This window comes from Eleutherodactylus coqui, chromosome 3, assembly GCF_035609145.1.
Source record: "Eleutherodactylus coqui strain aEleCoq1 chromosome 3, aEleCoq1.hap1, whole genome shotgun sequence".
NCBI classification, from domain to species: Eukaryota; Metazoa; Chordata; class Amphibia; order Anura; family Eleutherodactylidae; genus Eleutherodactylus; species Eleutherodactylus coqui.
Window position 1 is genome coordinate 3103418 of NC_089839.1, and position 27594 is coordinate 3131011.

At 44.3% G+C, this 27594-nt stretch overlaps 1 protein-coding gene across 1 annotated transcript in view; it reads left to right on the forward strand.

Annotated features, from left to right (window-relative positions):
* Positions 1–27594, forward strand: part of PROX1 (prospero homeobox 1) — a 94195-nt gene that overhangs the window by 21810 nt on the left and 44791 nt on the right. The window contains exon 3 of the mRNA XM_066595061.1: positions 11406–11524. Coding sequence (XP_066451158.1) covers positions 11406–11524 — 119 coding nt within the window. The remainder of the gene's footprint in view (positions 1–11405; positions 11525–27594) is intronic.

Below are 27594 nucleotides of genomic sequence, written 5' to 3' on the forward strand. Positions count from 1 at the left end.
CTGAATGTGTGTCACCTGGGCAGATGTCCCTCCGCACTCCACTTCACTTCTGCTTCAGTTTGCTAAATGCAAATGTCTGGGATCCAACAGGAGCTGCTTTTCTTAAGATGCAAAAAAGATGCACGACAAGGAAATCAGTTAAAGAGAAACGACCGCCGCTGCTTACATTTGAATAAAACTTAATATTTGATTAAACATATTCATTTGCAGAGATCTCCAGCGCCCTCCTCCTACCCCGGGGCAAGTCGTACAGGTGCAGAGAGTGGGCAGCCGGGCCCTCCGCACAAAGCCGTCTGAAGGCGCACGTTAACCCTGTAGGGACGTGACAACTCGGAGATGACACGCTGCAAACACAGTGGACTCCATGAGATCCATGAGGCTTCGCACTGTCAGGCTTTATTGACACCTTCCCGATATACCGCTTGTAAACATGTGATCTCCCACGCAAAAACACATCGCAGCTCCGAACATGGGATTTCAATAGGGAAAATTAAAAATTGCATCACAATCGCATGAGATCGAATCTGTATGCAAGTGAGAGCCGGTGTGGCCCCAAATATGACCTGCTGCGATTGTTTTATAGTACAGCATCGCAATGAGAACATCCCTTTGTGAATCATGTGTTCTATCGTATGACCTGTGTGCGTCACGCTGAGGCTACATTCACGCGGGTGAAGATCTCGCAGACGTTTGGGGTGTTGCGAAACACAGAAAACACGCAGAAATATGGCCGATTTTTTTTCCCTCGCAGTGATGCTGCAAGGAACAGGAATGGCAGCATTTACTATCTTTTGGCGTTTCCTCGGAACGCCTTGTCCCTTGTTTTGAATGAGACCTTTAATGCATCGCATACCGTGCCATGTGATGGCACCCATTGAAATTAAGGGGAAACACTTGCGATCCTCTGACACGCGTGAAACACGCACCTGAGGACCGCAACTCCACGGACGCAATGCAAGGCCTTTAAATGAAAAATGATTCACGTTGGCGGGAAAAATTTATGTTGTCTAGCGTGATTTCGGCCTGATGTCGCGCTCACCCGTGTAATAATAAGGCCAGTTTCACACGCGGACCTACGTGCGCTAAAATCACGGCTATTAGAACCAATGGTTTCCTATGGCAACGATCAGATGAAGGAATTGTACAAGCGCAAGAAACATCTGAATGTTCCCTGAGAAGACCATTGGTTGTAATAGCCGCGGTCCCCGTGAAACTCGCACGGCAGTGACATGCAGCGTCTCTTAAGGTCTCATAGGAAACAATGGGCGAGGGAACGGCAAACGATGGAACGTGCTGCCATTGCTTTCTCTTGTAGCATCGCTGTTGGGGGGGGGGGGGACGCTCATGCGAATAAGTCCATTCTAGTGAATGGAGTCCATAATCACGTGAGCGTCTGGCGACACACAAATCTCGTGCGAGTTTGGAGTCTTAGAGCTTCTTCATATGAGCGAATGTGCGCAGGTATTCCCACACGTAAGCACAGCCATCACCGCCTCCGATTTCAGTTGCTTCATTCAGTGGAACCTGGTTTTTATGCAGAATATTTACGTGAGAAACAAATCGTCCCTGTTCTATCTTATTCGGCGCGCGAATAGAACGGTCATACACCGCGTTACGCAGCAAGCTCCCGTAGACTTCTATGGTGGGAGGGGGAGGAGCTACCCTGCGGGCAACGCTGGGAAATGAAGACAGACGGCCGTAATTAGGCAGGAATTGTCATTCCGAGCATTTTAGCGCCATCGTAGCTTGCCATGGCTTCAGCTTGTTTTCTTACATACGCCCCGCAGCGCCCGGTGTGAACGGCTTTAAATACACCCACTATGTTCGGGACTTGATTGTGGCGAACATTCATTCATGCGGATATACAGTGTATAAACGCATGCGCTCGTGTGAAGGAGGCCTTACCGCCATTTACAATGGCTTTACGATGCACTTCCACAACCTGACCCACCGGGCTGATGTGAACACACCCGTAGGCCCTGCCCATGAGCGCAGCGCATCAGCATGTTGTATGTACTTTTTCCGTGTGCGCGGTGAATGCAGTTGTGTGCGGCAAAAAAAAACGCACTGATTGAAATAATTAGTCTAATGACTGCCAGCTGCGTGTGTTCCTCCCGTTTGTAATACTCGTATTCTTCAATGTGTTGTAGAACTTTATTACGTTTGTTGGGGGTTAGGGATTTTATAATACTTTAGTGCAAAAAACCCACATTTTTAAAGAAAAACCATTGAATGTGCATCGCCGCATTCTGAGACCCAGAATCCTCGTATTATTCTGGCAGCGGAGCTCTGAGGGGACTTGTTGGCAGGAAGGCTTGTAGTTTTTATCGTACCATTTGAGGTACATGTGATGTTGGGATGGCATTTATTTTGGGAGATGGATGAAAGAAAAAGGACAACTCTGCAGTACTTTGTAAAAGTATTTTTATGGACGCAGTAATACCAATTAAATACCAAATTGTAAAACAAAATGTGGGTATTTTATCCATTTAAAAGGGTTTTTAAAATTGATTTTTTAAAATTAAACTTTATTAAGCTTTTTTTACATTTTTTTTTAAATCTGTTAAGGGGACTTGAAGATGTGATCATGTGATTGCTAGTATAGTACACTGCATTACTTGTATAGTGCATTCTGCAATCCTTATGACAGCAGCCAGCTCAGCCAGAGGTGGGGTCTAATACATGGCAGACACAGAGGCCTTTATCAGGCTGCTATGGGAACCCATTGGTACCTTATGACTGCATAGCAGGGTACTGATGGGTGACAGGAGGAGCCCCTCTCCTGCCACCTGCTTGCATGCTGCAGTTGCTATTGATTGTGGAATATAAGGGTTAGGCCTCATGTCTACTGGGTAAATGGAATCCGCAGCGGATTTTACCCATAGGGAATCATTGGCCATTCGTGGTCCATTAAATTGATTTTTGCACCTGCAGATGGGATTTTAAAAGAATTGCGTTTTTCACTTGTGGGAGAAAAAACGGGGCATGCTCCATTTTGCGCGGATCGGCCACATTGCTATCACATTGATAGCAATGTGTGCGGATATCTGCAGGCAAAAAAAATACCATTTAAAGCAAATCCGCGTGGAATCTGACGCGGAAATCCACGGCAGATTCTGCGCGGATTGTATTTTTCTAGTGGACATGAGGCCTTAAACTGCTAGGATCTGTCCTGGCGGTTAGATCAGGAGCCCCGCTGTCAGTAGTCAGCCAAGCCACCGCCTTAATGTATGTGCAGGTTAGTGACAGCACAAAAAGGCGTATTGGCAGTCGCTAAAAGTCCAGTCCCTCATACATAGGTTAGTCCAGGACAGCTGGTCCTGGTTCGCTCATCCCCGCCACCACTACATCCCCTGGGAGAGTGTCTGGGGATATCAGGAAAAGCAGGTTACAAATCCCCGCACCCCAAAGTGTGTGGATAGAAGAGCGATAGAAGTTGTAAATAACGGTTAACTAGGGTGAGGGGTCTGCGGTCCTCCGCGAACTCCTCAGAAATCTTAATGATCAGCCATTTCTCATCCAGGTTTTTAGTTTGGAGAGCTGGTGATCCACCGGTGTTTACAGAAGATGCACGAAGTGTCGTACAGAGACATGCTAACAGTATGGGGGGCTTCTTATGGAGGGGCGACCGGCGGAGCACCTGCTCTCCTAGCAAGATGAGAAATGGCTGATAAGAGGCTGACCTGCGGAGGACCGCATGACCCTCACCCACGTAAGTTACACTTCATTCACACTTTGGAGCGCGGGGTTTTGTAAGCTGCTTTTCCTGAAAGTCCGGCATCTATTGTGTTGTGGGCTTCCAGACAGTAATGGCAGTCCTCTCCGTGTAGATGACACCTGTCCGGAGTGGGTTAATCCAGCACCATGCCCGGTAGGAGGCGAGCATCTGTCCCCGCACACGCCCAGCGTCTTCCATGCACCTTTGTGTTGCTGTTATTTAGTTAAGGCTATATTGTACTTTGTAAACACACAACACAAGACTGTTTGAACGCTGCTTCAGGTTCAGCTGCAGTGCACCGTCTCTCTGATCTTTTATGTTCCTGAGCAGATGTCTTTCATTAATTTATGGATTTATCATCTTTTGCTTTTTTTTACACCTGGCAGCTGGCTCAAGTTTCAGCAGTTATTGTCTATTTTGCATTGCACATAGAATTGAATATCATCTGTCTTCACAAAGCTAAGGCTGCAAGAATCGAGGCAGGCTGCGTGGACCTCTGCGCTGGAGATTGTTTGCACACCTCGCACACTTACCTCCCCCCAGCTCCTTAATATTTATTTGTGCTCATTTTCTCTCCTGGCCTTGAATGGGGCTTAGCTCGTGTTCGGTACAGCTGTATGTTTACTGAATCTATTCCATCATGACTCATTGTGCGTGTGGAAGTATCCTGGAAACAGCCAGGGCTTTCTTGGAAGAACAGTTGGGTTTTCAGTGCAGTCACTTAAAAGGGAAGCTCACCAATTGGTCACTTATACAATATTTACTAAACAGCGTCTTGCTCCGTAAGAAGGCGTTATGCTAGATTTTATTGGCAACTCATGAGGAAAACACCAGAAGTGCTCCAAAGGAAGCGCTGACAAACAAGAGACAGATAACGCTGCGTACAACAGGCTTACAATACAGACAGCCGGGAGGGTCGGAACATAAAAGAAAATTAATTCTGCACTCAAAAGTGAAAGTTTTTGGCGACGTCTTATCACAAAATACGACACTGCTTACTCCATGTCATTTATGAACATGTTTCTGTCTGGATGCGGACCGCGATATTCTGTCGATATTATGGAGCTCTTCTTATTTCTCTGTGTGCATGCGGCTTTATACCTTCTCTGCACAGTGGGGCTTATTTACTAATACTGTCTAAAAGTTAGTGGAGACTTACACCAGGCAGTTTTAAGATGTATCAATGAAGAATAAATCTGTCGACTTAAGGCCCTGCACACGGGTGGAAATTCCGCGGCGGGATTTCCTGCAAAATCTCCCCCCGTGGAAGCTGCCATAGGATTGCGTTAGAAAACACAATCCTAGGCAGGCAGACGCGATTTGTCTGCGCGAAATCTTGTGCAGAAAACAAATCGCGGCATGCTTTTTTTCTGTGCGGGGCTCTGCGTCACCCCCTGGCAGCTAGCTCCACTCTGCGCATGCACCGACTGGGCGGCAGCTGGCACATCACAGAGCCGGAGCCACGGGAGCAGGTGAGTGCCGCGCTGGTCACTGCAGGGGCTCGGGTCCCGCTGTGAGAATTCTTGCAGTAGGATCCGACCTGGCTGTCTGCAGGCGGCCTAAAGCTGTCCGGTATAAGTTTAGACAACCTGTTAGTTGGCTTAGTTTATACCAAAAATGTCATGCCATGTCTTCTTTTTTTGTACAAGTTGGAAAAACTGTCCAAAAGTGTCTAAAAACACATAATAAATGTGGCGCAAGCATGTATACTGAATTCTGGCAGTTTGCACCAGAAAACTGTCGTATCTTGAATAGTAAATAAGCCCCGGTGAGCTTTTGGATGAGAAGCCGTACATGGGTGCTGATTTAGTGTTCCATTTCACAGGTAGATGTAGACTGCAGACCACGTTTACAATATCTGCGCCCGAGTCAGACTATGATAAATAACAAGGCTACAACAATAGTTCTCCAGCACATTGAAAGATGCAAACACCAAGATGTAATTCAGCCAGAAGTTTTGACTTTCCTGAAAGTCTTATCTGGGAGCGGGAGGTGACAGCTTGCTGCAGTTATTTCATTTATGCATTTTGACAGATGGCACTGGAGAGTATAATGCACTTTTAGACTTCTCTATCAGTCTAATGGAGGTAACGGAAGGTTCTCGCAATTCTTCTCTTGGCACAAGAAGTATGTCAGTGAAATTACCTTCCTCTGTAATGATTAAACCTCCGAGGCAAACAGCAGGGGCTTTATATATATATATAGTGTAGTGTAGACAGATAGCTGGGGTTTACCTACAGATCAGCGGGGTTATACTTGTTGCTTCACCATCTCGCTTATAAATCACTGAGGTAACAAGTCATGAACAACCCCAGCGAGATGATGAGCCCATCTCTGCATCTATTTATTACACCTAATCTATGGAGCGCAGCTATTACGGCTGCTGTGGCATAGGTTGGGCCTACTTGTTCGGGCAAAGCACGTTACACAAATGGACTATTCATTTGCACCAAAAAGAACAGATGTTCCCCCTCTTCAATATTCAAAAACATCTAAAAAAGGGCGGAGTTAGAATGGAAGGAGGTTTTTTTCAACCGATTTAAAAATTGGAATTTATATTTAAAAATGTCACAAACTTTGTCTGAATGTTACTGCAAAGAGCCTCCACAACCCCAGACATATGTAGGGGGCATTCACACCAAGACCCACATCACATGATCGCACTGCAGAATAGCTAGAAACGCACCAGCAGCTTCCATGTATGAACTCCATCAACATCCTGGGACATTGATAGATTTGTTGCATTTTACACTGGAGAAGGGAGCAAAAGTGGAATCAAAAATCCCCCTGATGATAAATCCCTTCCATGACAATGGAACATCTTTGGATAAGGACCGTTAGATGCAATGATGTTGTCCTGATGGAAAGATGAAGTCTGCGAGCAGCTCCACTGTAACAAGACGTTCAGTCTCACGGCATCTTCTTTTAAGTTCTTTAGAGCAGTGGTCCCCAACCTTTTTGGCACCAGGGACCGGCTTCAAGCAAGACCATTTTTACAAGGCCCGGCAGGGTTGGGCGGGACATGGGCGGGGTTTTGGTTATAGGGGGCGGGGTTATGAAGGGGGTTGGAGTTTAGTGCATTCTTATTTAGTTATGACATTAGAATGTCCTGGCAGTACACACATAGGGCAGTGTATAATCTCCCCCCCCCCCCAGCACACACATAGGGCAGCATATAATTTATCTCCCCCCCCCCCCAGTAATAGACAGCCCCCATCCCTCAGTAATAGACAGCCCCCACCTCTCAGTAATTAGCAGCCCCCCCCCCAGTAATAAGCAGGTCCCCTCCCAGTAATAAGCAGGTCCCCCCCCCCAGTAATAAGCAGGTCCCCCCCCCCCCAGTAATAAGCAGGTCCCCCCCCCAGTAATAGGCAGCGCCCCACCCCCAGTAATAGGCAGCGCCCCCCCCCCCCCAGTAATAGGCAGCGCCCCCCCCCCCAAGTAATAGGCACCCCCCCCCCAAGTACTAGGCGGCAGCTCCCCCCCAGTAATAGGCAGCCTCCCCAGTAATAAGCAGCCCCTTCCCCTGTAATAAGTAGCCCCCAGCCCACCCCAGTAATAAGCAGCCCCCCCAGTAAGCAATCCCCCCCCCAGTAATAAGCAGGTCCCCCCCCCAATAACCAGGTCCCCCCCAGTAATAACCAGCCCCCCCAGTAATAAGCAACCCCATTCCCCTGTAATAAGAACACCCCCCCCCCAGTAATAAGCAGCCCCCCCCAGTAATAAGCAGGTTCCCCCCAGTAATAAGCAGGTCCCCCCAGCCAGTAATAGGCACCCCCCCCCAGTAATAGGCAGCCCCTTCCCCTGTAATAAGTAGCCCCCCCCCCCCCAGTAATAAGCAGCCCCCCCAGTAAGCAACCCCTCCAGTAATAAGCAGGTCCCCCCCCCCCAGTAATAGGCAGCCCCCCCGTAATAGGCAGCCCCTTCCCCTGTAATACGTAGCCCCCGCCCCCCAGTAATAACCAGCCCCCCAGTAATTGGCAGCCCCTTCCCCTGTAATAAGTAGCCCCCCCCCCCCGTAATAGGCAGCCCCCCAACCCATATACTTACCTCCTCCCTGCTGTCGCTCTCTGTCTGCTTGCCCTGACGTCAGCCCGGAACGCTTCCTCCCCGTGTCCTCTCCTGCGGAACTAATGAGCAGGGGACTCGGGGAAGAGTATCCTGGCTGCACAGACGTCAGTGTGGCCGGCATCAGCGCGATTACCAGCGGGGAGCTGCGGCGCCCTCGCTGGTAATCGCTTCGGCCACATAACACAAGGCAGCGGGCTGGATTCGGCCCGCGGGCCTTGTGTTTAGAGTAAAAGTTCCCAGCGGTGCCGCGGACCGGCGCTAACCACCCAACGGCCCGGCCCCGGTCCGCGGACCGGCGGTTGGGGACCCCTGCTTTAGAGAAACCTGGGAACACGGTGGGGAAGAAGACTTAATTGAACTTGGGGGACCGTATTGATTTTCTCCGCATGCATCTTCATTTCTGATAAATTATAAAGCCATTAATTTGCAGAGGAAATGGCAGGCCCAGCCTGCGGCACAGATGTGTCCTAAGCAGACAGGCTTACAGCGCTTCACATAATGCCAAGAAGTGCTAGAGGAAAATTAGTAGGCCTAAAGTGTTATGGTTAGCCCTCCGTCCGCCGGAATCTGGTCTGCTTGATTTTATGTACCAATTATATAGATTGTAGGGTTTATAAACTATTAAGCAGGTGGTCAGTTACTATGCATATGGATGGAAGAAGATACATGGGAGATAGATAGATAGATATGAGATAGATAGATATGAGATAGGTAGATAGATATGAGATAGATAGATATGAGATAGATACATGGGAGATAGATAGATAGATAGATAGATAGATAGATAGATAGGAGATAGATAGATAGATAGATAGGAGATAGATAGATAGGTATGAGATAGATAGGAGATGGATAGATATGAGATAGATAGATAGGTATGAGATAGGAGATAGATAGGAGATAGATATGAGATAGATAGATATGGGATAGATAGATTGATATGAAATAAATAGATATTAGATAGATATGAGATAGATATTAGATAGATAATGGATAGATAGATATGAGAGAGATAGATATGAGAGATAGATAGATAGGAGATGGATAGATAGGAGATAGATATGAGATAGATAGATATGAGATAGATAGATAGGAGATAGATAGATAGGAGATAGATAGATAGGAGATAGATAGATAGGAGATAGATAGATAGATAGATAGATAGATAGATAGGAGATAGATAGATAGATATGAGGTGGATAGATAGGAGATAGATATGAGATAGATAGATAGATAGATAGATAGATAGATAGATATGAGATAGATAGATATGGGATAGATAGATTGATATGAAATAAATAGATATTAGATAGATATGAGATAGATAATGGATAGATAGATATGAGAGAGATAGATATGAGAGATAGATAGATAGGAGATGGATAGATAGGAGATAGATATGAGATAGATAGATATGAGATAGATAGATATGAGATAGATAGATAGATAGATGTGAGATAGATAGATAGATGTGAGATAGATAGATATGAGATAGATAGATGGGAGATAGATAGATAGGAGATAGATAGAGAGATAGATAGATATGAGATAGATGGATAGATAGATAGATTGATATGAGATAAATAGATATGAGATAAATAGGAGATAGATAGATAAATAGATATTGGATAGATAGATAGATTTATAGATAGATATGAGATAGATAGATGTGAGATAGATAGATAGGAGATAGATATAAGATAGATAGATAGATAGATAGGAGATAGATAGATAGATATGAGATAAATAGATATGAGATAAATAGGAGATAGATAGATAAATAGATATTGGATAGATAGATAGATTTATAGATAGATATGAGATAGATAGATGTGAGATAGATAGATAGGAGATAGATATAAGATAGATAGATAGATAGATAGATAGATAGATAGGAGATAGATAGATAGATAGGAGATAGATAGATGTGAGATAGATAGATAGGAGATAGATATAAGATAGATAGATAGATAGATTAGATATGAGATAGATAGATAGGAGATAGATAGATAGGAGATAGATAGATAGATTAGATATGAGATAGATAGATAGAAAGATATGGGATAGATAGATATTAAATAAATAGATAGATAGGAGATAGATAGATAAATAGATAGAATGATATGAGATAGATAGATAGATAGGTATGAGATAGATAGATAGATAGATAGATAGATAGATAGATGGGAGATAGATAGATAGGAGATAGATAGAGAGATAGATAGATATGAGATAGATGGATGGATAGATAGATAGATAGATAGATTGATAGGAGATAGATATGAGATAAATAGATATGAGATAGATAGGAGATAGATAGATAAATAGATATTGGATAGATAGATAGATATGAGATAGATAGATGTAAGATAGATAGATAGGAGATAGATAGATAGATGTGAGATAGATAGATAGATAGATAGATTAGATATGAGATAGATAGATAGGAGATAGATAGATAGATAGATAGATAGATAGATAGATAGATAGATTAGATATGAGATAGATAGATAGATATGGGATAGATAGATATTAAATAAATAGATAGATAGGAGATAGATAGATAAATAGATAGAATGATATGAGATAGATAGATAGATATGAGATAGATAGATAGATAGATAGATAGATGTGAGATAGATAGATAGATAGATTAGATATGAGATAGATAGATAGGAGATAGATAGATAGGAGATAGATTAGATATGAGATAGATAGATAGATATGGGATAGATAGATATTAAATAAATAGATAGATAGGAGATAGATAGATAAATAGATAGAATGATATGAGATAGATAGATAGATAGATAGATAGATAGATAGATAGATAGGAGATAGATAGGTAATAGATAGATAGGAGATGGATAGATGCTTCAGTGCAGGTAATTGTAAGATGACATTGTGTTTGTTTGCATTGTTAACCGGATGGAAAGGTTGTATATTCATATGTTTGATATAACTTTTCTTCTTCTTAAAGGCGTTTAATCACTAATAATATTCATCCGCTATTAACTGCATAGGGAATAAATATCTGATCGCTGAGGGTCAGACTGCTGGGATCCAGAAAACAGCACCCACCGGAATGGTCTGTGTGAATGGAGTGGTAATGCGCACTGTTCCATTCACTTCTATGGGATGGAGGAAGACAGCCAAGAGGATGGACTTCCCTCCGTCTCCCAGAAGTCAGTGGAGTGGCGGTTAGACGTGTGCAGCGCTATTCACATGGAGCTCCATTCTCGGGATCACAGGGGATATGAGATGAATGTCTTTAGTGGGAACCCCTCCTTAATATAGAACATGACAAGTTCTAATGGCGCTTTATGGCGTGTTGCGCAGGTTATTACTGGAAGAGCGCTAAACAAGTCTCAGCACTTTGTAGATCCTCTCATATGAAATCCCCCAGCGTTCCCTTCTGATATATGAGCCCAGCACAAGGAGAAGATTTGGGGAAGGAAGTAATGTAGAATACCTGAAGAACTGATCTCTTTAATCTATGATAGAGATAAGATAAGAGCCCCTGGCGGGGAGACGCCGGTATGTACACCCTGCTGCGGGATGCTTGTTGTGTTTTATGCTTTCATATGCTTCTTCCACCAGTGTTTTCCTTGACTAGCACAATTCTACATGCAGGAAGGCCTGTCTCCAAATCACTTGAAAAAAGCCAAACTCATGTTTTTTTACACGCGTTACCCAAGCTCCAACATGCTGAAAACCTACTTCTCAGATGTGAAGGTAAGTCCTGGCTGTTGTATGTGCCGTGTTCAAGGGCAGATGTACGGGGAGGGGAGGTCTTTATATAAGTGATGAAATAATAAAATATATTGTAATTGGAGAGATTTGGTTACGGCCTCTGAAATATAGGGCAAGAAGTTATTATCTTTTAATACTGTTTTAACACTGAATTCTGGTTGGTGCCAATATGATTTCATACTAAACCCATTTGCAATCACTGAAGGCTTTCCAAAGCTTACAGACCAAATCCACAATTGGTTAACATTTTGACCCAGATTTATAAAAACGGTTCTGCATCTGTATTAATCCTGCGCTGTCCCGAGGGGCTCATTTGATCATATTGTGTATGATTCTACTATCTGATCTGATATCTCACCGTGAACGGACGTTCATCACATTCATGGCTGGTGGAAATGGTGAATGAGGCCTTACAGATATGATGCAATTAGCAGAGGCATAAATGTGCATCTCCATTCTACGTATTGAACCTAAAGTGTAACAAAATGTACAGATTAGGCGATTCTAAGCATTTTTGCAAAATTTTATTAGGCTATTCTGTACATTTTTCTTTGAAAACCCCTTTTCTCCTCTACAGTTAGGAGAAGACGTGGCTAGGAAATAGTTGGGGAAATCCGTATTCACCCGGCTGCATCGCAGAAGAGGAGGTTTAAAGAAAATGTACAGAATAGGCCAATTAAAGAGATTAGAAAAAATGCTTAGAATCACCTATTTTAAATAACAGTTACACTTTAACCCCTCAGTGACCAAGCCTGTTTGCACCTAAATGACACGGCCAAATTTTGAAAATGTGACGTGTGTCACTTTAACACAGAATAACTCCGTAAAGGTTCTGCAGATCCCGATGATTCTGACATTGTTTTTTCGCCACATATTGTACTTCATTTAGGAGGTAAATGTAGACCGATAGAATTTGTGTAGATTTATTAAAAACTGCCAGAATTGTGGAGAATTTTTAGAGAATTGTCACATTTTCAACTGCAGTCTGTCAAGTATGTGCAAACGTACTGTACAAATTGTTGATGAGATATATATATATTTCCATCTGTTTCCATTATTCTGGACGCACATTTGAAAAACCTTTTAGTTTTTCTAACAATCCAAGAGACGTACAAATCTAACATCAGTTCTCAAAATGACCCTGTTTAAAAAATACACTTCTTACTGCATTCATTGAGGAGTATTTTAACCAACAGTTCTTTTTCAGGGGTTAATCCAATACAGAGGAGAAAAAATACAATTTCATGTATTTGTAAATATGTCATTTTAAGGACAGTTTTTTTGTATACTGGACTCCAGAATGGATCCCCCTGTTTGTCCTGTGTCTAGAAACATACAAACTGTGGCCCCAATCTGCTTACTGGACCCATGGCTTGGCCTGTAATGGAGGGAACACCCTTTGGCTTTTAGGGCACAACTAAATACGTTTCAGGCCTCGTTGCAAAAAAAAACCAAAATGATTGCCTAAAAATAATCCCCCCTCCGCACCCTCTGTGAGGCTTCGTAATCTTACTGTGGTGCGGCGGTCTCACACAGAAGGCGCTTAACAAGCTGCTCCTGGAACTGCAGGAAGGCCAGCGTTCCCGGGGACTTGGGCATTACACCTAGTGGTCTGAGTAAGGTAGATTGCTACCTTTTTGTACCTGGCCCTGGTCTCTGCTTCACCAGGTATGGCTAAAGCACCTGGTCGGATGGGTCTACACCCCCCATACATTTATTATAGACCGTGATGCAGACAGGTTTTCTCTTGCCCGGTGCAGCCCCCTCTCCCTTACTGCTACAGAAGTGTCTGCATGCGGTCGAGAGCATGAAAATGTACTTTTTGGCGTGCCACTTGACTGCGAGCAGTGGGTCACTTGCAAGTGCTTATGATGCCCCTCTTCCCACACGCCTGGACACAAGGGGAATCCTGCTCTGGGTTTTCTTACTATCCGCAGGCTCCTGTATTCGTGGCGTGCAGTGATTTGAATAAAGTGTCTTCACTGTCTGTACATCCTGGTTGCTTCTGATTAGGACTTATGACTGCTGCAGCCAATCACTTGTCATCACAGTGACTGTCTATAGCCACTGATTAGCTGCAATAGTCACATGTCCCGTCAGAAGCAACCTGGATTTACAGAGCGGCTGTGACAAATATGAAGTTATGGAAAAACTCCTTTAATGCAGTTGTATAGCTCGAGATCTGTGATGGCTCTTAAAACGTTTGTTCAGTTGCCAGCTATTGATGGCCAATCCCTTTAAGAACTGAGCCTTTTCATCATCAGCATTTAGTAAGTTCAGTAACCGGTAGGGGATTGGGAGGGAGACGATTCAACATTATAAAGGAGGCAAAGATCCCCCACTTTCCTATGCCAACCTGTTAGTACAGATGTAGCAATTCATCTTACACAATCTGTTAAACAGAACCTTTTTTTGTTGTGTTAGATAACTTGTTGCAGCCAGTTTTTCAGGATTCGGTTAAGCTTTGCTGCATCTGTATTTACACATCCTGCATTTCCTGCGTGCAGACAGATAAAAAGTTCAAGTATCTTCAAAAGTTCAAGGTCTCTTTAAACGCTTCCCATTCTTCCTTCTTTTAGGGATTGGTAACGATTGTGCTTTGAGAATTTCATTTCACAATATTTTCCAACCTTCTTGGACATTTCTGTCCTTAAGAACATCCCGCCATTGGATTCTTCCTCTTTCTGAGTTCATTAGAATCTGCCTTTCTGAAATACAACCTTGAGGTCTGAGTCTTCTCAGGTCTTCCTCCCCTTGTTATCCAACATCCAAGGATATCATGCTCGCTGCCTCCTGAGGTCCCAGCCACCCTTACTTCCTCCACCATTCCCTCCCTGCTGGTAAGAATTAGGCCCAAGATAGCAGATCCCCTTGTTTTCTCTTCGACCTTCTGGCAGATAAAGTTGTCAGCAAGAGCGGATAAGAATCTGTTGGATCCATTACTTTTACCTGAGAGATTCCCAACAAATGTCTGGATGGGTAAAATCTCCCATGATCACTATGTTGGGCTTCTCTGAGATCTTGGCCATCTGATGTGGAAAGAGTTCCTCCATATCTTCTGCTTGTCCAGGCGGCCTATAGTAAATGCCTACAATGGTGTCCTTTCTGTTGTTCTCTCCTTGTATTCTTACCCAAACAGTCTCTACAGAACTCCCAGCTCTGAAGCTTGAATCTCTGTGGAGATGAATGTTCTCCTAACATACAACACAACACCCCCTCCCCTTTTATTAGGTCTGTTCCTTATAAATACATTGTATCCTACAAGCCTTGTATCCAATCATGCATATCATCCCACCAAGTTTCCGTGATGCCGATGACATCATATTTCTCTTCCTGTGTTCGGAGCTCCAATTCTCCTTGTTTGTTTCCCATGCTCTGGCATTTGTGTAGAAACATGTTAGTTTGTGATCGGGGTCTCTTGTTCCTCTACTTTACTTCTTTTCCACTTCTAATAGTAAGGTTCTCAAATGTATGGGCATACAATGGAGGTAGCGTGTCACCCGATATGACTTGGATAAAGTGTAGGATCTGTACCGAAATCTATGCCATATTTTGAAAGTGTCGTTGGGCCACATTTATCTAAGACTGACATGTTTTACTCTTAGAGAAGTGCCACTGCAGTAAGAAACACTAAATGTATTAAGAGGTATAAGTCCCTTAACCCTTTAGTTACATGGACAGATTCAGATCTAAGGAGATGATGATCTTTTTCGGATTTTCATCTCCACCTTCCAAAAGCCATAACTTATGAGTATTTACCTGTCAACATTGAAATTGTAATACCGAGCAAGAAAAGCCGTGTCTGGAGACGTTGCAGGCCATTTTAGCACATTTCGGCCACATAGGCTATCATTGCATCCAAGACAAAAGCGGGACTCATCACTGAAGAGGACGCACCTCCACTCCAGCCTCCATTGCCGTCTCGCTCTGCACCACGATAGCTTGTGAGAGCGGTGGCTTTAGGTCACCTGTCGTTAGACGTCTGCCTCGTAGCCCAATGTCGTGCAAGAGCCTTCTGATGGTTTCTACTCAACAACCTTGGCTTGGGATGTGGCGTCCAGTCTCCCTCGCAGTACAGAATGGATGACTATGCGCCATTCTTCTAATCTGAGGATCCAGCTGTGCTGAGGTTCACCTCCGTGCGCCTCTTGCTGTCATTCGAGTTTATCGTTGTTCACCCAACCACTGGGACACTGCTGACCTCTCAGTCTATGCAGGTAGCGATCTGCCAGAGTGATAAACCAAGATCTCTCAGTTTGCAACAAGTGGTGATAACCGGCCTGTCGATGAACAGGAGGCATCGCACCATCATGCCTCAAGACGATATCCCATTTTAGAGGTTCCATGTGGCTGAAAATATTTGCTTTCAATCTGTCTTTTATATTATAAAGCCCCTCCCACATGCCACAGATTGCAGCTAGGTGCTTGAAAATGGCATAATTTGCATAACTTAGTGGCACCTTCAACTTTGTAATTTGCATAACCGTACCTCTTTGGTGTTGCAATTTTGATGTTGAGGAGTGTACTTCCCATCATCGGAGCTCTCTCAGGGCTCGCTTTTTTGCATAGTGCGCTGCAGTTTTTATTGGTACCATTTTCGGGTACATATGGCTTTTTTATCATTTTTATTTAGTTTTTTGTTAGGCAAAATGAATGAAAAGCATTGCTTCGTATTTTATAGTGTTTGTCGTGCATTTAAAAAAGTGCATTCTATATGTTATGTGGATCATTACGGATGCGATGATATCAAACGTGCGTTTTTTAATTTAAAAATTAAACCAAAGAGGGAAAAGTGCACAAAAAAGTTTTTCTTATATGTATTTTAATTTTTTAGTATTTTTAGTTGTTTTTTTTTTTCTTTACAATTTTTATTTCCCTTTAGGGGACTTGAACCTGCGATACTATAATCGCTTTGACAATTTCTGTACTGCAATGCATTGTCGCTAATCCTAGCGATCATAAGTCATGGCAGACCTGGGTGCCCTTGACTGGCATCCATTTGCCACGGCAATCCATCAGCCATCCATGATTACATGGCGGAGGGCCAATGATGTCACAGAGGGAGCGCCCTCCTTGTGTGAACCTTTTACATGCCATGATCAGCATTGATTGTGACGTGTAAGCGGGTAGCAGCGGGAATCAGTGCTTGCTGTTATATCGGGAGGATGACTGTCAGTTACAGCCAGCTCTTGCTGTGAATGGCGCAGATGCCATCCATAGGACGTAAGTGCACACCTATTCACGCGAACTCCTTCCCAGCCAGGGCGCACATTTACACCTTGGAGTAGGAAGGGGTCAATATATCTGTCACATCTTGGGCCGCCCGGGTGCCTCTTCCTGAGAAGATTGCCAGGTAAGATCTGCTGCACATTTCCACTATAATTTACGTCATTTCGCGTGAAAATCACTTTACTGCAATCGTAAAAAGAGAAAATTGCATCGCACTTGCATGAAACTCACATGTGAGCGCAATACTTCCATAGGGAAGACGGAACCATTCTTGGACAGAGTCGCCCCAAAATCACACATGTGAATATACACATGTAACACAAGGGGTTCCTTTCCCGTGCGGTCTTGTGCGTCTGACGTCCGTGTAAAAGCGCCTCATGTCACATACAGTGGTACCATTGGCTTATTTTTAATAGCACCTAGAAAAGCCTGACACATCTCTCCGCCTTCAGCGCCATTTGTGCAATGAGTGTTACGTGCGTGTATTTTCACGGTATTCTTTGCACACGCGTGCCCTGCGGATTTGTTGGCGCTTCTCAATGGATAATTGAGTGTAGTTCGTGTAATAAGTGCTGTTTTCATGCGCAATACACACGAACATAGAACATGCTTATCGTTGTGCGTGAGCTAAATACAACGCAAAATACGCTCATGGGAACGAACTCCTTGAAATCAATGCCTTTCATTCACTGCGTATTATGCATGCTAAATTTGCGCACATTTTACGCAGTGCAGATCCGCCCGTGTTAATAAGCCCTTAGACTGGGGCTCGTCCGGCTGCAAGGAGTCACAATGATTAGTGGAAGGAAGTCATTTATGCGTTATGCCGCTCGCTTCGTTCCCATCCGTCTTGTACATTGTTGCAGCGTACGCCTATCAGCGCCGTTCCATCTTCCACGGATCAAAAAGACATTGTTATGATGACTAAGTGACAATCATGTGATCCCGCCTGAGCCGTCCTCTAATTGTCTGGTCTGCGCTGCTTCCCATACTTCGGCTTACATAAGCTCCCCCTTCTAGGGACGACACGGCTGACATTCCCCCTGCAAACAAAAGTGTTGATTGTCTCTTATTTACAACTTAATTTGTTGTTGATGCCGTCTACACAGAAGCATAAGGATGATGAGGGAAGTGACAGATTCAGGGCACATTATTCAAATGAGGCGATGACTCCCAGCTGCCTCCATCTACCGACGATCCACCCGCCCGCCACCTTTATTGCAGTTGGATCCACAGATTCACACAGTGTCCTTATCAGCCCAACGAACGCAGAACCAGGACAAAGCCCTTACTGCCGTCCCACAGAGTCAGCCCTGCTACATGTGTAGTAGGATGGATGGAGGACCTAGTGTCAGGTTGTCAGCAGATACAGGCACGTCTTGCTAATTGGTGATCACGGCCTTGTATGTCTGTAATTGAAAGTAGGCTGTGGTGGCAGAGTCTTATTAATCCAGTGTGGGGTCACAGGCTTTAAAAGGCCATTCCAAGGAAACTTCCTAGGGAGCTTTCACACGTGTGGAAGATTTCTGCAAGACGCACCTGAAGACGCAGCTCCATAGGCTCCCGTATACATGCAGATTGTGGGGCAGAATTTTGTGCTTCTTTAGTTGCGTCTTGCAGAGTGATTGCATGTGTGAGAGCAGCCGGATTGTGCATATTGGGGGATATAACACACTTATTGCAGCCGGATTGTGCATATTGGGGGATATAACACACTTATTGCAGCCGGATTGTGCATATTGGGGGATATAACATACTTATTGCAGCCGGATTGTGCATATTGGGGGATATAGCACACTTATTGCAGCCGGATTGTGCATATTGGGGGATATAAAATACTTATTGCAGCCGGATTGTACATATTGGGGGATATAACATACTTATTGCAGCCGGATTGTGCATATTGGGGGATATAACATACTTATTGCAGCCGGATTGTGCATATTGGGGGATATAACACACTTATTGCAGCCGGATTGTGCATATTGGGGGATATAACATACTTATTGCAGCCGGATTGTGCATATTGGGGGATATAAGATACCTATTGATGAGTGAGCGCTCGTCTGGCCCCCGGGGTCCCACCTCACCTTCCCTGTGACTAGTTGAATTGTTCAGCGCCTGTTGTGGGATTGGAAGGGGCGCAGTCAGTCTTGTGGGAGTGAATAGTGACAGTGGGGCTTATAGTTAGACAGTGCAGACTCAGACTAGTGGATAGAGAAAAAGGAGAGGAGCAAACCCTAGGGGGTCTGCAGCGGTGAGGGGGCCTATTGTTGGGCCAAATGGTGCTGGAGGTGCTGCCAACCGGGTGAATGCTCCAATGGGTGGGTGCAGGGTTACTGCAAGAAACTGGTATATCGGCTCAACCTTCCAAGACCAAAAGGATGGACTTAAAATCCAACTTCTCTTTGTATTCATTAAACCAGCAAAGAAAGATGCTTTGGGGAGAACCCCTTCATCAGATACGGAGGAGCTGCAGGGTATACAGGAACGTGGCATCACTATGGATTATCGGGCCACGGACCAGCAGCTGTGAGTCTCCCTAAAGCGTGTGTCATTGCTGGTTTAATAAAGAGCAGCGGGGTGTTCGGCCTCTTGTCCACGGGCGGCTTGGGTTGTGCATGCGGGAGCCCGCAGTGAACCCTGCCCGCGGCCGAGGACCCTGCGTACCTGTCCGGGTCTTCCATTTTCTGTACTGCGGATGTTTGCGGAAGCGCTGGTGGACATGCGCAGTGCAGATTTTTTTTAAAACTCCTGCTTTCCTGCAGAGTCTGTGGCCCGTCTGCAATTGACATTGGGCCGCGATCGGACAGCTTCCATTGACTGCAGTAAAAGCCGTCCGCACTGCGATGGAACATGCTGCATACGGAATCCAGAAAACAAATCTGCATGCTTTAATTGGGGAGCGGACGGCCATGCTTCCCTATGCAGACGTTCCACAATCCTATCCGCCCGTGGACGTTGGCCCTTAAGGCCATCCTTTTGGTCTTTGGGGGTTGTGCCGTTATACCAGCTTGTAACCTTTCTAGTCCGTTTTCGGTTAGACTGTCCTGATTGATCACAGTGGCAGATTTGGACTGTCTGGTCTCACCTTGTACCGCCCTATAGTTGGATTAGTTTACATTATTTATTCAGGCTACACCGCTTTTTCTACAATGGAGCGCCCCCTGTGTGAAACAGTGGAAAAACGTGTCCGAAAGTGTCTAAAACACACAGAGCATCTTCACAGTTTCCGGGTCTGCCGGAGGATCCAACAAGTCAAAGGATGGGTCAGTTGGTATGCCGGGGCCCCAGAGCAGCGCTCTCAGTGAAGGGACCAATAAGTATGCTATCTGACCCAACACGCTCTGTCTGCTAGTTGTACCCCAGTGAAACAATAAAAGAAGTTTCCCTAGAGCGGCCCTTTAAGGAGAATCCGTCAGCATGTTTTACCCCCTCAGTAATTACTGTATCAGTCAAAAGGCGCTGATTCCAGATATGTCCTTATATTGTAACTCCCCAACCATCCCGCAAAGTGTGCTGGTGCTTTATGCTAATGTAGTGCACTGCCCCCTCCGCTTCTGCAATATTCATACATTTACACCCAACTCAGTGACCCTGCTTCCGTCAATCAGAGGATGGGCAGGGGTTGGCACTGGCAATTTGCATATGGAGGATGCTGTGAGCTATGTGATATCAGTGCACGGAGCGACTGTCGGATTACCTTGGGGATCGCTAGTGAGTAGCCAAAGAGGATTTACATATTCTGAGTCAAAGTCTTTGTGCCTATATAGTGGGTATATGGCTGGTAAATAGTGGTCATATACTGCTTATATGGCGGCTATATAGAGATCATATGGCGGTTATATAGTGGTTATATGGCTGTTAAATAGTGGTCATATACTGGTTATATGGCGGCTTTATAGAGATCATATGGTGCTTATATACTGGTTATATGGCAGTTACAGTATATAGAGATTATATGGCAGTCATATAGTGGTCATATGGTGGTTATATGGCGGTTATATAGAGATTATATGGCGGGTATATACTGGTTATATGGCGGTTATATAGAGATTATATGGTGGTTATATAGTGGTCATATGGCGGGTATATACTGGTTATATGGCGGTTATATAGAGATTATATGGTGGTTATATAGTGGTTATATGGCAGTTATATAGAGATTATATGGTGGTTATATAGTGGTCATATGGCGGTTATATAGTGGTTATATGGCAGTTATATAGAGATTATATGGCAGTCATATAGTGGTTATATGGCAGTTATATAGAGATTATATGGTGGTTATATAGTGGTCATATGGCAGTTATATAGAGATTATATGGCAGTCATATACTGGTTATATGGCAGTTATATAGAGATTATATGGTGGTTATATAGTGGTCATATGGCGGGTATATACTGATTATATGGCAGTTAGGGTGACTACTAGAGATGAGAGAGTATACTCAGTAAAGGCAATTGCTCGAGCGAGCATTGCCTTTATCGAGTACCTGCCCGCTCGGGAGCGGTGAGTAGCGGCAGTCAGCAGGAGGGAGCGGGGGGGGGGGGGGGGGGGGGAGAGAGGGAGAGAGAGATCTCCCCTCCGTTCCACCCTGCTCTCCCCCGCAGCTCCCTGCCCGCCGCCAGCACCCGAACCTTTCGTCTCAAGCGGGCAGGTGCTCGCTCAAGGCAATGCTCGCTCGAGCAATTGCCTTTAGCGAGTATACTCGCTCTTTTCTAGTGACTACCCACTACAGTTTTTTTTCACTGCGAAATTCGCACCATTTTTTTTCTGCAGGGGTCTATGGGACTTGTAATGCTAAAATCGCGCAAAATCGCAATTTACCGCGAAATCGCGATTTTGTGCGATTGCGATTTTAACATTACAAGTCCCACTGCGAATTTTGCAGTGAAAAAAAACTGTAGTGGGTAGTCACCCTTATATAGAGATTATATGGCGGTTTTATACTGGTTATATAGTGGTTATATGGCGGTTATATAGTGGTTATATGGCGGTTATATAGTGGTCATATAGAGGTTATATAGTGGTCATATGGTGGTTATATGGCAGTTATATACTGTTTTATGGCAGTTATATAGAGATTATATGGCGGTTATATACTGGTTATATGTCAGTTATATTGAGATTATATGGCGGTTATATAGTGGTTATATACTGGTTATATGGCAGTTATATAGAGATTATATGGCGGTTATATACTGGTTATATTGCAGTTATATTGAGATTATATGGCGGTTATATAGTGGTTATATACTGGTTATATGGCAGTTATATAGAGATTATATGGCGGTTATATACTGGTTATATGGCAGTTATATAGAGATTATATGGCGGTTATTTGGTGGTTATATACTGTTATATGGCAGTTGTATAGAGATTAAATGGTGGGTATATGGCGGTTATATAGTGGTTATATGGCGGTTATATAGTGGTTATGTAGTGGTTATATGGCGGTTATATAGTGGTTATATGGCGGTTATATACTGGTTAGGGTGACTACCCACTACAGTTCTTTTTCACAGCGAAATTCGCAGCGTTTTTTTTTCTCCAGGGGTCTATGGGACTTGTTAATGTTAAAATCGCAATCGCACAAAATCGTGATTTCGCGGTAAATTGCAATTTTGCCGTGATGCGTTTTTAACATTAGAAAGTCCCATAGACACCTGGAAAAAAAAACGCAGCAAATTCGCAAACGCTAGTGGTTAGTCACCCTTATATAGAGGTTATATAGTGGTCATGTAGTGGCTAAACAGAGGTTATATAGTGATTATATGGAGGTTATATAGCAGCTATAGGGGGTTATATGGAGGTTATATAGCAGCTATAGGGGGTTATATGGAGGTTATATAGTGGTCATATAGTGGCTAAATAGAGGTTATATAGTGATTATATGGAGGTTATATAGTGATTATATGGAGGTTATATAGTGGTTATATGGAGGTTATATAGTGATTATATGGAGGTTATATAGTGATTATATGGACGTTATATAGTGATTATATGGAGGTTATATAGTGGTTATATGGCCGTTATATAGTGGTCATATAGTGGCTAAATAGAGGTTATATAGTGATTATATGAGTTCCAGTATATTAAGCTTGGTGACCCATTGTTATGAAGCTTCAGACACAGCAATGGGGCTGAGCTGCAATACCAGACACAAACTGTGGACAGGTGTGGTGCTGTTTTTGGAAGAAAGCAGACAACTGAAGGCTCATATTTTGTGCTTGTACAATATACCAAGATAGATTAATATAAAATCTCAGTATAATCTTATTAGCTAAATTCTGTTTTTCACAAGCAAAAAGGCAACACTAGTTTTTTTCTTAGTAGCTGTTTATTTCCTTGAGTACATTTGCTCTCCGCATCGTATATGGGGTTTACATTTAGCATCTGTGGTCACTTTAGTCCTCCCCCTTTCAGACAATGTTCTCTTGAAGCGGATTATAGATATAAAAGTTATAGTAGTTTTTGTGTATAAATACTATTCTAATAACTGTATATGTTACTATAGATAGAGATAAGACATTCCCGCATCATGGTGCCATCACCCGGGCGAAGATTAGCTGGCAGGACGCTCCCAAATTGCGGAATGCAGCACCAAAATCTCCAGGTGGATTGTGATGTGGAATTACAGGCAGGCTTTAAGCCATTTTCAGTGTTGCATCACAATCCGCAGGTAGCCAGCCGGCTTGTGGTCCTGCTGGCTAATGCCGGCCCGTGAGAGATCGTCCGTATGGGACGACTGCAGCAAACTGGAGGGATCAGTCACACGTGACTTTGAGATAAAGTGCAGGAAAAGCGGTGACTTGACCGCGCCGTGTGGCTGGACCTTTCCTTCTGGCTGGACCCTCCCTTCTGTAATCGGCCTTCTCAGTAATCTATAGTCGAGTGCTGGTAGTCATTGTCTCCTTGGACGCCGCATCAGTTATCGGCTGGTCCACAGAGCACACATGGCGATACCATGATAACATTATGTAGGCACTTCTAACTTAAAGCAGATGTCTCCTCTAAAAGCTTTATTAAGTTTGTGTGCAGCAAGCAGGTTTGCTGGGGACACGGCCACCTGTCCCCCTCGTCAGCTGCGGACACTCACGTTCTATTAGCGCTGTGCTTCTTATGCTCTTAATCACTGGAGGTTCTTGTGAGGAGCAGGCAAAGCCCTTAATGATGTTGGGACTTGTCTGTGTTTGCCTAAGGTATTAAATCAGCACAAATCCTGCAACCGCTGAGATTATGTATCCACACTACAGTAACAGGTTGTATCGGTTTATGCTTTTTTGTGCAGAAATATCCCCTAACTTCTGCCTAAAAGTAGTGAAGTAAGGTGTCATGTACACGGCGCTGAGGCACCCGCAGCCCTGCAGCCGGAAGCACTTGTTGTGCACAGCTCGGTATCGCCCCCTACTGACTAGCATAATAGGGCATCTCATGCAGCATGCTGATGTTCCAGATTCATACAGAATATAGCAGAAACTAGCTCTGTAAGCCTCTGTGGACGTCTTAGGCGTACAGTATGGTACCACAGAAGCTGCTGAGGTTAACAGCCATTATACCACTGCATGCAGGAGCCATTAGTTTTGTCCCTTAGTACATGGCTCTGCAGTGGGCAAGGAACCATTGGCATATTGCCTGACGTTTATATTAAGGTGGAGAGAGTGTAGAGAGGGTAAGACCCCCCCAGGTCTGTAAGCCTAATCAGTGGATGGTTAGGTGCTGGCTGACGGCTGACAGAGATCTAGGCTCCGGTGCAACCTGTTGGAGGCCGTGTAATGTAATAGAAATAGAGATGCTGTATTAGAAGTACACTTTATATAGAACTAGCAGGTAATGGGGGTAGACCGGCCCCTTCATTGGACGCGCTCTCCCGGCCACCCTGTGGGGGACCGCTGGCCACCAATGGTCATATTATCACACTGAGTGGGCCCTGAGGAGTCTGTCTGATGAAGGGGCCTGAATACACCCAGATGAGGTTTGTTCTTCCTCTATTCATGTAGTAATGGATGGTGGTAGATGATCTGTTTCCCCGTGTCCGGCTCCGCCATTGCACAGCGCTTTCCATGATATAATGGAGAGTATTGCAGCATCTATAAACATGGCCTAACAACGTCACCTGCTGTCTGCTTCTACAGAAGGCTTTTTATCTGTTTTTGGTTAAGGTTACTGATTAACTTACATTAAATTAAACAGTGAGACTGTATTTACTACTGGGAAGTATCAGGTTAACTTCTGTAGGCACCGAGACTCCTGCCACTTAAAGGGGTTGTGCTAAGCTATAAAATGATTTGCTATCCACAGCCACCACCATCCTGAGGATAGGTCATCCGTATCATAATACCAGAAAACCCCTTTAAAACGCATGCTCGTCAGTCCGTGTAAAAGGACCTTTAGGCTCCTCCCATGAATAGTTACAACAAAACCCCGCCCCTGAGCAAAACCCTGCCCCTGAGAATGGGGAGACCAAGCATTTAGAGTTAGACTTAATTGACGCTTGAGAAGATGTTGTAAAGTCCAGACCCCATACTATACATAAACTGGAAATACGTCGCAGGGGATAGCTGGGGTTAGGGCCCTTCCACCCTGTCATATGGTCATATAGTCTATCGTGGGTCACGCCTAGTCAGACAGTGCCTGCCTCTGACATACAAAAACATGCCGGCTTTATGTGAGATTGAAAAGCATAGACTACTGCGTTTGTCTGGAAATGTATACATCCTTGTGACCTCGCAGCCAATGGCTGTACATTTCATTACTCGTAATCTATACATTTCTTGTGATCAGATGCCTCTTAATGGACAATAAAGTAGTGAACTTTAACCCCTTAAAGACACGGCCTTTTTTCCCGTTTATATTTTTCCTCCCCCCTTTTAAAAATCAGAGCTCTTTTATTCATCCCTCGCTGTCTGAGGGTTCGCTGTTTTTTGCGGGCCGAGTTGTATTTTTCAATAGTAGTATGTAATGTACCAGATAATGGACGGAAAAACGTTAAAAAAATTTTAAGTGGAGTGAAATGGAGAAAAATGACATTCCGCCATCTTTGGGTGCGTCCTGTTTCTACGGCGCACAAACTGCAACAAGAATGACGATAACTTTATTCCACGGCTCAGTATGATTACTAGCAAATACTACATTTATAGAGATTTTTAATTTTTTTTTTGCTGTACTACTTTTATTTTTTTCCAAAGCTATTTAACTGTATTTGATTATTTTCTGCCGCCATCTATGACTTAGTATTTTTCCGTTGGCATAGCTTTTTGTGTGAGTCGTCCTGTAGTTTCTATTGGTACCATTTTGGAATACAGAGAACATTTTGATCTCTTTTTAGTACATTTTTTCTTGGAGACAGAGTGACCAAAAAAGTGCAATTCTGGCGTTCACATTTTTTTTCTGATGACGTTCACCGAGCGGGTAAATATTGTGTTACTTTGATAGATTAGACTTTTACGGACGAAGCGATACCAAAATGTGTTTTTGTTTTTTTATTTAGATTATTTTATTATAAATATGGCAAAAGGTTTTTTTTTTGTTATTTTTTTCCTTTTTTTTAGTCCCCACTGGTACCAAGAACTTTCACTGCTTGGATCGCTCCTGCAGTATGATGTAATGTCATAGTATTACATTATACCGCGATCTGCCGGGCATGGTTTTCAGAAGGCCCCCAGCTGGCATGACACCCAGACAGCTCCCTGCGATCTCATCGCGGGGAGCAGTGCAGGACCCCGACCATTGGCTTGGGCATTTAAATGACGCTGTCAGAATTGACAGCAGCATTTAAGGGGTTAACAGCTCGGATGAGCGGTGTGGCTTATTGGAGCTGTTGCGGGCGGGTGCCGGCTTTACTAAACAGCCAGCACCTGCGTTGTATAGCGAGATCACCCCGCGATCTCCCTTCATACATCCCCCGCAGCTGCAGGACATAGCTTACTTCTGTAGCGTTAAGGGGTTAAAACTTTATCAAGGAAAAAGATTGTTCACAATGAGCCCCCCTCCCCCCCCCCTCTCAATTGCAAAAATATAGCAAAATGTACACCGCGCATACGATCCAAATGCATGTGTCTTCACACGTCTGTTTGTGTATCGTGTAAATGTACGTGTGAGTGCCGGTGTGGCCGGTCTATTAGACAATGAGTGCTTGGATTGGTGTCGCCCGCGCCCCAGGGCGTCAGCAGTGTTGGCCATTGGCTTTGTCTGCTATTGCAGCTTTCAGATCTTGTGGCCAAGAATGGCGCAGTTTCTAATCCCGGATTGCACCTTGTCCATATCTATATCTGCGGGCGTTGCTGTGTGGAGCGCTGCGGCCGTACGGAGAACGCTTCTCTGCTGCAATCGTCCGGAATACTGAAGTGTATCATCCCGGGGAAAGACACTGCGGTGCCAAGCTTCAGAGCCCAAATTGCAGTTTCCTCTTTTCAAGTTGTTCCACCTGGAAGATAAGACGCTTTAAATGAATTTGCCCCAGACATCTCCCGGACTGACTGCTCCAGTGTCACCAGCGAGACCGTTCGGAGCAGGCTGGCGTGCCAAAGTGGTTTTATGCCTTGTGAAAGAGCAGCCTTTGTGAGCGGCAGTGTCAGAGCCCAGATAAGAGAATGGATTTCACCCTGGTGTCTCAGTAATTGTGGCACATCGCTCTTCCCCTCCTCTGATGTGAGCTGGAGGCGCTGCAGGTGTTATCACCTCAAGGGTCACCGCGGTTTAGAAAAGATTTAGAAAGGAAGACAAATGTCGCTTTTTCACTGCTGTCAAGATCAGGAGAAGAAAAGGGCACTTGCTGGGAGTGATTATTATGCATGTAATGGCTTACCAGGGGCTGAGC